Source organism: Trachurus japonicus, chromosome 22 (genome assembly GCF_045865225.1).
Source record: "Trachurus japonicus isolate A0001 chromosome 22, Traja_1.0".
NCBI lineage: Eukaryota > Metazoa > Chordata > Actinopteri > Carangiformes > Carangidae > Trachurus > Trachurus japonicus.
This window is the reverse complement of record NC_140928.1, coordinates 11,902,428-11,913,129: the sequence shown is the minus strand read 5'-3', so window position 1 is coordinate 11,913,129 and position 10,702 is coordinate 11,902,428. Positions and strand designations below refer to the sequence as shown.

Sequence of the window (10,702 nt, the reverse complement as noted above, 5' to 3'; positions counted from 1 at the left end):
AGTATCCAGCAGCAGCGCAGGGCACGATTATGATACTGTACAAATAATGGCATTGTTCACATAACTATGATACAAAAGGCTGTGGCGTGTGTGGATTTGGAAGCTGCTGAGAGGTTTACCTCAAATCCACTGGAGCTTTAATGTCGACCCACGAAAAAGAGTTTACCACTCCCCTTTAATGCTGCGTTCGAGACAACTCGGAACTTGGATATGTCTGAATTACTTGAATGGAAAAAAAGTGCAGTCAACGCCACCTTATGTCGGAGCTGCCACTCGGGAAAGTTTTTTTTTAATCAACAAAGAAAAAAAACTGATAAATATATATGCTAAAATGGAGAAAAGAAAAAAAATCAGTAGAAGACCACAATATTTTCCACAAGACCGGATGTCTTGAAAGCTTTCTTGTTTTTACATTCAGAGTCATAAAAAGTTACACATCCAGTCTTATGGGTGTGCAATTTCCCCAACAGACACAGCAATTTTATTACATTATTAACTTCCTTATTGCTACATTCAGCATTTAAGAATAAGACCATATTTTTACTATCAAACCTTTATGAGATTCCCAAGTCAATAAAGACATTTCAGTTTAAAAAGTTAGTAGAATAGGGACATCCATAAAACAATTGAGAGAAGGACTCCAACTCCATATCTTTTTGCAGAAGGTAGGCTACCTACATAAAGAGGACGCATCAGGTCTAAATCTGTTAATGAATTCATTACAGGGATAATATCTATGTAAGATAATTTAAATATGTATTTCTTTAATTTTTTACAGATACATTATGAGTCCAAACATTGTTACGGATGTCAGGAAACATGACTCTCCAACGATGAAGTGAGTTTTGGATAGTTTTCAACTGGGAAAATCCGAGTTCCGAGTTGTCTTGAACGCAGCATAAGCCAGTCGCCGTGCCAGGCAACAGCAGCCGCCAGCCAGCCAGCCAGCAGCCCGTGTTGTGTCGGAGGAGACGGTCTGCTCTGCCCCAGCGGTCTGCTCCGGTCTGGTCCAGCTAATGTTAGCCGACTGACCTGCTTGCCTCGAAAGCAGGACGGATTTTTTCCACGGATGATGACAATGTTTTATTTTTAAGCCGGACACCGCTAAAAGGCCGAAACGCCGGATGGTAACCAGACACACATATAACTGGAACTGGGGAACCGTCAATGCAAAGAAAGAGGGTGAGCTTAGCAGGTAACGGTTAAAAACAGCTCGACGTTAGCTGGACGGTAGCTAACTTAGCTTTGGCATATTTACAGATTGGTGCTCACCAATTGTACAACTTATATGACTTTAAACGGATTTTCATTAAATAAGTGGCACAGCGACACTATTAGTTAACTGTTAAAGTCGATACAGATAGTTGTGCACTGAATGAACGCTGTTCTAAATTCATTATTATTAGTGTGAGTGAGTAATTGATTGAAACCTCCTGATTTACCCATAATGCAAAGTAGCAATTGTCTGTTCTTTGCTTAGCTTAGCCCACTTAGCTTTGTCAAAAACAAAACAAAGAACAAATTCTTTTTCATTCTCAGGGGAAAACTTATAAGAGTTAAGTGTGTTTTTCACTGGACCTGTTGATTATTTTAACATCTTTGTCAGCGAGGAAACTGACCACAACATCGGGTAATGTGCCATGAAGCTAGTAAAACAATACCAGAGATAAAGAGCTTTGCTGAGGATTTGAGTGACCAGCTTGATTTTTTTGTTGTTGGTACAATTCAATGGCATTTATTGTAGGTGTTGTCTAAAATATCAAAAATTATCACACAACTATTGCAATTTAGATAACGGTATATTAAATGCGTCTTCTATATATACGTCTATGAGGCAAACATGATAAATATTTGGTACTTTAGGATGAAAATGGCTGAAACAAATATTTTTATTTATTTATTTTTTATTCATATACGCAGTAGAGAGGGAAGAGGTAATGACAACATGATATATTGCAATTGCAATACTTGAAGCAAGGCCATATATTGCGATTTTTTTTTCTGTTTCAAAAGTTAATTTTTACAAAACAAAACTCACAGTTTAAAACCTCAAAATTGCATACAGGAAGGATAACAAAAATATTGAGATATCAAATATGTAAACAAAAAAAAGTGCCATATAAAACAGATGGCTAAGTACTGTTTTTTGAACAAATAAATTATCATCACTAGGAAGCTGAAACAGAATACAAAATCACTTTCACCATGTAGGCTAAATTATTGATAAAACATAAACCTATTCAGATAATTGATGTAATTACACATAATAAAATATTGCAGTACGGTATTTCAATCTATCATCATTTCCTTACACCCCAAGTCCTCAGTATGTTATCCTAACATTTTCAATGCTACCTGTTTAACATTGCATTTCCAGATCCATGGCAAAGTGGCTGAAGGACTACCTGAACTTTGGCAGCAGGCGTGACCCTCCACAGCCCCCAAGGCCAGATTACAGTGAGAGTGAGATCTTGAGGGCGTACAGAGCTCAGAAAGAGCTAGACTTCGAGGACCCATACCAGCACTCCGACAAAGAGCACCAGAATGGCAGTTTCAACTCCTGCAGTGCCACAGTGAGCCTTCCCTCTTTCCCTGCATTTGGTTCAGTGCTGTCCAATGGTGTGGAGGTACGACTTCTTTTGTGTCATGTACATGGGTTCAATTTGTTGTGCTACTCCCTGCATGATGTATTGGGGTGATGTTTCAGTCTTTATTGAAACTGTTTTTGTTTCCCTGTGTTACATTGCAGGTGAAAGTTGTGTCGCCCAAACACAGATTAATTAAGGTGGACTCTCAGGAGTTTGGCCGCTGTAAAGTCCCATTGAGTCCTGTGACTGTTCAAGAGGAACCAGTAAGCATTGTTTTGATCTTCTGCTTCCTTTTATTCCCTCTTTCTCCCCTGTTATCCTCTCTTTCTCTGTCAGTTTCACATGCATTCACCCAAACACACTGTTATGTTTCCAGCTCTTTCGCCTGATGCATTGCATTACCCATTGAATTGATAGATCCAATTTGCTTCTTTCCCCTCCTAAGGTGGTTCCCTCTGCCCCAGCAGCATCAGACCCTGACACAGACTACTCCGACCCATTTGATGCTCGTCCAGATCCAAGAGCCAGACCAAACTGGGAACCCAAACCTGCACCAACAGACTGCTGCAGCTACATGGAACCATTTGAGGCCCAGCGCATCATCTCAGGTTTATTATAAGATCTGTCCCATTAGTCAGTTGAACTCGCACAGTAGCATATTACACTCTGCACCACTGAACCTCTGACCCCTAGTAAATCATAGAAATCCTGAGGAGTCAGAACAAATTGGCTACAAGGGATAATCCTCTAAATGTGTTCACTGTAGATTTTACAATTTTACTTACCGTAGATGACCAAATAATCGCCCGCGTGCAAATACGCGCCTGTGCTCTAATAGCCGCCGGGGTCCGACCTCATTTGGCAAAATAAACGCCGGTTCAATTAAACGCCCGGGCGATTAAGTGTTTACCATAGTCTTGCACAGAAAACAAAAGTTGTTTTTTTTAACAGCGCTTCACCAGCTCTCACCTCTTCTGTCAGTCAGCCCCTCCTCTCGCTCTCTCTCCCGCATGCAGGCGCACACACACACACACACACACACACACAGACACACAAACACAGGCGCGCTAGACTGAGGGATATAGGGATATAGATAAATGCGCTAATGTACAGTGTTGAAATTACCGCGATCGACCCCCCCTTCCGTTATCATTCATAACACTGCTCTGATCAGCTCCCTGTGTCGCGGTAACACAGACAAACTGTCTTTGTATTTATTGTCTGATGTCAATAAAGATGCGTCGGGGGAAAAAGTAGTTTTGTTCCAGTGGTGCTATGGTGACCTCTTCGTTCTTTGCATGATGGTCTGGTGCTGCTCATTGCAAAAATAAATTGTAGCCGGTTGCAAATACGCGCCTGGTTCTTATAAACGCCTGGGGTCCAAGTCGATTTAGCATATTAAACGCCCGGGCTACTAAATGGTCATCTACGGTATTTAGAAACATGAATTTGAAGGTTAAAAAACATGTACGGTAGTAACATCTGTTAAATAGTTGCGATATACTGCATGAATAAACTTAACTTTCCAAAAAAACCTGGAAGGATGTGAATCAACATCAAGCCAGCTGCCTGTACTTGTGCAAAATACTTTTTTAAAGTGATGGGATTTTATGGTGGGAAGTAAACTTTTTGGCTGCATAGATCACTTTTCTGGAGAAGTCCTGTAATGACATTGGCATCTGCCTGGATGTAATAAAACAGATAATAGGATCGAAAACACTCATGCAGTATGCTCTCATTTTTATTGCCCTGCCTTCCTGCTTGTCGCTGAAAATTGAGCAGAATGTCTGGTGTGTTTCCTTCGAAGAACTGCAGCACAGCATGATGACTAACAGGTCTGGGAGCGGAGATCCTGGCCAGTTGTACGATAACCCGTACGAGGAGAGGACTCGTCACCACCACCGAGCTGCTCTACCAGCACAACAGCAAAGTCAGAAGGCCGAGGTCGGACTTGGGCTGATAGACAGCAGGGAGAGCAGGCTCCCACAGGATGACGAGAGGCCTGCTGACGAATATGACCAGCCGTGGGAGTGGAAGAAAGACAACATCTCTAAAGCTCTAGCAGGTAAATTCTTTCTTTCTTTATGTATTTTCTATCTTAGACTTGTTCTTCGAAACTAACCTGCTTTGTCTCATTTTTTGGACATAGTTCAATTTGAGGGGGCAGAGAGGGAGCGGTCACGAGCTCACACAGAGCAGACCAGGCTCACCAAAACTGGCACCGCATCGAGCACTGCAGCAGACTCATCGACCCTCCGTTTGGTTGGTGACACTCCTCCTTTGCTGGGAGAGAGAGTGGATCCAGTCATGCCACTGGAGAGACAAGTGTAAGTGCACATCTGTGTTGATTTGTTTTCCCATGTTTTATTTTTTACTACACTGTGTGAAACAAATTTGGGAAAACGAGGCAAGATATTTTTGAGCTCCAGTGGGAGAAACTGGATTTCATTAGTTTTTACATGTTGATATTTGAGCGTACAGAGGAAATTAGCTATGTCTAATATTGAGAGGAATGTACCAGGTTTGTTTTCTTTTGGGATTGCTCATATGAAGGCAATCTCCGTCTCCAAACTTTGTTTTATTTCTTCTAGTAGCATTTAATTCTGTGTCTCTCCTGGCTCTAGTTTGTTTTATTACAGTGACTCTTCAGGGTTTTGCTCCAAAATTCGAGTTGACATCACATTAACGCTGCTACCGTCCTACTTCAATGCTATATTGCAGGTCATTGAACTGCTTCCCTCACTGTAGAAACAAAATGAAAGCATTATTCACATTAGCTGACAGCACCATAAGTTATGAGTGTGGATATAAACTGCAACTTGACTGGTTGGCAAAGGCGTACAACTGGTTGTTCCAGTTTTATGTATTTAATTACCATGTTCACTCACACAAATGGTTACATTCAAAGGTCAGGCCGCGCCAATATTGCATCTGTTAGATTCACACTGTCTGTTGGTGAACAATACTTATAACAATACTATAAGCTTTGCATCCAGTCCTTTTTTAAAGAAGAAGCAGCAACATTAAGTTAAAAATAGGACTGCACAACATTAAATATTGTCCATGGTGATAATTAAATCTGTCCTCTTATGTCTCCTCCTGGTTGCTGCAGATGGTACCATGGAGCCCTGAGCCGCTCGGAGGCAGAAAGTCTCCTGACTCTGTGCAAAGAGAGCTCCTACCTGGTGAGGAACAGCCAGACCTGCCGCAACGACTACTCGCTCTCACTCAGGTAGACGCTCCAGTTCTCACTCATATCTGGACTTTTTCCATTAATTTGACAGTTGAAGCATTTCAGTGCTAGATTCGTATCTATTTTTAACAGACTGTAACCAAAAACATTAATCTCATACTGTCTTGATTTGAAATATCACTGCAATCTCTTAAAGGGGAATTTTGAGCAACTGCACTGTTGCCAAAATTATCTGATCCAGTTTTTGCCTCTTTGGGTATTGCTGCAGCCTGTGTGCTTCGAGAATATTCTCAGCTTTGAGCCTCGAGGCGACTTTTAATTGTTCACCCTTTTCCCTTTTCTCTCTCTCTCCTCCCATCCACCCACGGTATCTGTAGCACTGCTCCGTCCCTCCCCATCCCCCAATTTTTCTCTCTGCAACAGTGTTTTCAGCCTGTGTGAATTAAATCAGCATGAAAGCAGCTGTTTTTAGAGAGGTCATCTGCACACTGGGTATAGTTCCTGACCTCATGTGTGTGTACTCCTTTTGAGACGGCGAGCACAGAGGTGCAGCACTGTAATACGATCAGATTGAACCAAATTGAAGTCCCATGTGGGTAGCCAGTTAAATCAAACAATCAGTGAATACAGCAGTGCAATGTATTTGTCTAGTTGTTGATGTCTTCAAGAGGAACTATGCAGGATTTGTAGCTTAACTATGCTACTTTTTTTTTTACCTTAATGAAACAGCTTTGGAGTAATTGTGGTGGTTTAATAAATGACTTAACTTGTTACGAGGGAGAATGGAGGCTCTCTGCCTTCCACGTGTGTAGCACTTATTGTGTCTCTTGGCTGAAAAACAACTTTGCAAAATCAGCGCTGCCGCCCCGGTGTCCCAGCTCTCGTCTCTGCAGCACCGCAACACAAACACGCCCCATAACATCGTATATGATATATAACGTTATTATTTCTCGCCGTTTTTTCTTGTAAACAAATGCACAAATGCAAAACAGCAGAAAAGAGACCGGACTTACATAGTTTCTCTTTAAAGGCGACAGTAGGTTGCTTCCTAAAGATATGACTGAAATCTCTGTGTATTCACTTTGAGTCATCAGGCCCCACGTTCATCACAGATCTAATTACAAGTTGTTGTTTTTTACAAGGAGTAACACACAGTCATTATTCTGAGCATATCTGATTTACCACATTAATAATCAAATGTGAAATTAAATTATGCAGAATTGATCAATTTAACATAATAAACTAGAGCAGGAATGAAAGTCTGTGGCTGTTGAAGGAGGTTTTATGTGGGGGAAAAAAAACAAGCAACATAAAAGGGCTAGTATCAAATTCATCAATTGCAGACATAAAAGATGGAAAGAGAGTTTAAACAAAATCAAAGAGTTGTGCCCAGGAGGACTGCGAGAAGAGCAGTTTAACCCTGTACTCGCCTGTGTAATAAATACCGCCTTGTGAATTCTGAGTTATACATATAACTGCAAATTAGCTTTTGGCAAAGTGTAAAAAAGAAAAGTGTGTTTGGATGTGTCGGTGGTGGAGCAGCACCCCTGCTCTGTCATGGTTTGAGCACATTAGCTGCACAATGGACTGTAACATGAAGCAATTTGACTTTAAGCGGTTAAACACATGCCAAGCTGTGATCAAAGACTCTTAATGAGATGGGATTAAAGCCAGCAACTCCCTCATCACATCAAAGTGATGAGCACAAATACTAATTAATGTTTAAGAGACAACTCTCCACCTCTTTAGTTCCTATCATGTCACTTTCTTTTCCTTTGTTGGAAACACTGATACATTTTATTGAACCAGATAAATGAATTGCAACTGAGGATTAAGACCCGTGAATGGTTGTTACAAGAGAGCACTTTCAAATCTGTGGTGGAAATGAGAGTTGGATGTCCCAGCTCGAGTCATTTCCTTGTCTCTTCCAGGAATAGTGCGTGCAAGTAGTGTAGCCGCTGTAATTGGTTCAGAAATGCAGTTATATGTCTTTCATCCAGATGGGATTAGTTACTCTTTGCCACATTTATCTGCAGGATACCAAGAAACTGTTGTTGTCGTCTGAAACAAGCTTCATGAGTCCCACAGATGCAGCTCCAACTTCCAGCTGTGATCGACCTAAAAAACCCAACTTTCACTCTGTCCTCCTTCTCTTTTCTCAGGAGCTGCAAAGGCTTCATGCACATGAAGTTCGTTCAGTCTGCAGACGGGCGTTACGTGCTGGGGGAGAACAGCCCTCCCTTCTCCACCATTCCTGAGGTCATCCACTACTACACTACACACAAGCTGCCAATCAGAGGCGCTGAGCACATGTCCCTGCTGTATCCCGTCATCGTGCAGACGCTCTGACACTGACAAACACAAACTCTTCCTCCTGGTGCTACTGAATACAAGATATACTCAATACTTCCCCCTCTCTCTGACCCCGTTCTCCTTCATGCCTTTTCACTGCCATTGTACCTGCACTACTCAACAAGAGATTCGACTGTTTGGTGCCATCTTTTCCTCTTTTTTTCTCTCATAACCCCAGTAACTACACTGGCAGCTTAGCGGCAGAGCTCAGTGCCTCATAAACCTATGCCTGTGAACTGGTATCATCACTGAAATTCCTGTATTTCAATACCACAGACTCCTAAAAACCAGCGATCATTGATATTAAATTGATAGCTGAGTATCATCAAACTATGGTCTCACTCTCAAGATGGTAGAGTTGACAGAATATTGCATGGAGGTTTGTCTCTGATACAACAGTGCAGAGATAGACTTTACTACCAGGTGACTTAAAGGATAATAGTGGTGTTCATTTTGGCTAAAGCTTGTGCCAATGATCCAGGTTGATTTTTCCAAGCCAAGGCTACATTTCTTCTTTTTTTTTCTGTGAATTTTAAAGTGATGTTTTTAAAGTGACACAAAGATCAAACAAAAACAACAGAGGTGGTGCGTGGACACAGTTTAACTAGAAATACTGTAGATGGTAGAAAATGCCGTGAAAGTGTTCTATAATTACAAGCAATACTGTTATTATCCTTTAAATGTTAGTTACAATTCCAACGAAACACTACATACTATATTCAACCCTGGCTGTGTGTTGGCTCTGGGTTTCACTGTGCGCTTCAGAGGCCTGTGAATGTTATATGATGCTGTAACTGCGAGCCCTGCAGTGTCCTCCTCAGTGCGTCGTGTTCATGTGTGAAAAACAGAGAGTGACAGTCAGATATGACTTTATATCTTCACATGATAACAGACTCCTGCAATACTAGTTTAGAGAATAATAACTACAGTATTATATTGAAAGCTTGTGGCTTTGTGATCATGACTATTAAAGAAGCTTTGGTAGGTTATTTACTGTGCTGTTTTATAAGGTTTTAAATATCTGTTTAAAAATAAAGGTGTTGCCTGTTTTTAATTCGCCTGTGCCTTGGTGTTTTGTTTTTGTTCTAGGTTTTATTTTTTACTTAAAAACATTAAAAATGTCACATTATACACTTGGCTGAAAATTTAATAGACATACTTGAAATCTAAAAGTTTTACATTCTTCCTTTGTAGTTAGAGGTGGTGAGGTAAGAATTACAAAGCTGGTGTTCTTGCATGTTGGCTGTGATTTGTAAGTAATCAAGAGATTTCAAGCTTGAACATGTATGTGTCATCCAGTTCTCCCCTATTGTACAAACAAAAACATTATGTAACTAGAATGGCAGTCAGTAGAGCGCACGCCTCTGCCAAACAATCCTGAACACACGTCATGTTAACATCAAGATCCACACATTATTTCCTGAGAAATTTAACAAATTGTTAACAAAAAACACCTCTTTAAATTTTGTGCAGAGAAATAAAATAAAAAATCTTGAATGGCCTGTTTTGGCCCATGCTCAAACCCTCCACCTCCACCACCTTTTTGCGTAATCCTGCTAACAAACTTAATTGATAAAAATTTTAACACAGAAACATAGTGTCTGTTGCATTGATTAAATGACCGCTCTTAACAGGCCCTTCTGTCATTTATGGTAACTGGCTTTGGTTTCAAAATGTTTTGTTTTGTAGTGTATCTTAACATATTTAAATATAGATCACCTGATTTAAAAGTGTATTTGATTATTATCCTGGAATCATATTGATTATTATATCACTTTCATAGGTTAGGTAAGCAGTGAAGAATGGATAATTAAAATATTTCTCCAAGGACTGATTGAGAAATACCTCTCAGTGGGATACAGGAGGGCAGGGCTTGCCATCTTTACTCACTCTGCACATAGAGGATCTTTGTTGTATTGTGCTCGTTACAGGTCACCTGACACCCTAGCAACCGGCAGGTGTCACCACGAGCGACTGCAGGAGAAGCACAGGTAAACACTGCAGAACCGTTATTAGTTAAAGTCCAGCAGTTATCCGCTGATATTTGTGTGTCTAGTTGGTTTTTGGATTATCAATATCAGATAGATAATATACAGTATGTAGAGATGAAATGAGCTGTGTGAACAGTTTCTGTTGTTGGCGGATATGACCTATATTGGCAAAAGAAATGGAGAAGTGAAATCATGTTGACGAGCAAAATCATGCTGTGTCAGCAAAGTGTACTACTACTACTACTACTAGAATAATAATGATAATAGTAGCTTATTGTTTTCCCCATTAATCCCAGTTTTTGTTTATTGTATGAGCTAAATTTGATAATTGTCCATCTCTGGTCTCCAGTAACCAAAGTGACTTAAACTACAACTATAAACATTTAATTAATAGTGCCATAAATGAACAAAAAGAAAGCACTAAGTGGTAACAGTTTGAAAACCAGTTAATATTTTAAATGTGTCCTTGATAGATGAACAGATGACTTCAACAACTGAAGACACAACAGAAACATTGTTAATCTATGGATTATTCAGATGTTTTTATGAGCTATTTTAATATCTCTCTATGTATTTCC

General features: G+C 40.3%; 1 protein-coding gene across 1 annotated transcript; it reads left to right on the top strand.

Annotated features, from left to right (window-relative positions):
• The first annotated feature begins 980 nt into the window (after nt 1-980).
• shda (Src homology 2 domain containing transforming protein D, a) lies at nt 981-9,187 on the top strand. Its single transcript, XM_085767242.1, has 8 exons — nt 981-1,182; nt 2,378-2,627; nt 2,750-2,851; nt 3,034-3,196; nt 4,396-4,653; nt 4,738-4,915; nt 5,701-5,820; nt 7,944-9,187. Exons 2-8 carry the CDS (start codon nt 2,382-2,384, stop codon nt 8,128-8,130), a joined length of 1,254 nt encoding a protein of 417 aa, XP_085623368.1. The 5' UTR covers nt 981-1,182; nt 2,378-2,381; the 3' UTR covers nt 8,131-9,187.
• The last annotated feature ends 1,515 nt before the right edge of the window (nt 9,188-10,702 follow it).

Coding starts and splice junctions, on each gene's coding strand:
- shda (XM_085767242.1), top strand. CDS start 2,382: ATGGCAAAGTGGCTGAAGGACTACCTGAACTTTGGCAGCAGGCGTGAC. Junction 4,654..4,737: donor CATCTCTAAAGCTCTAGCAG/GTAAATTCTTTC, acceptor TTTTGGACATAG/TTCAATTTGAGGGGGCAGAG. Junction 4,916..5,700: donor ATGCCACTGGAGAGACAAGT/GTAAGTGCACAT, acceptor TGGTTGCTGCAG/ATGGTACCATGGAGCCCTGA.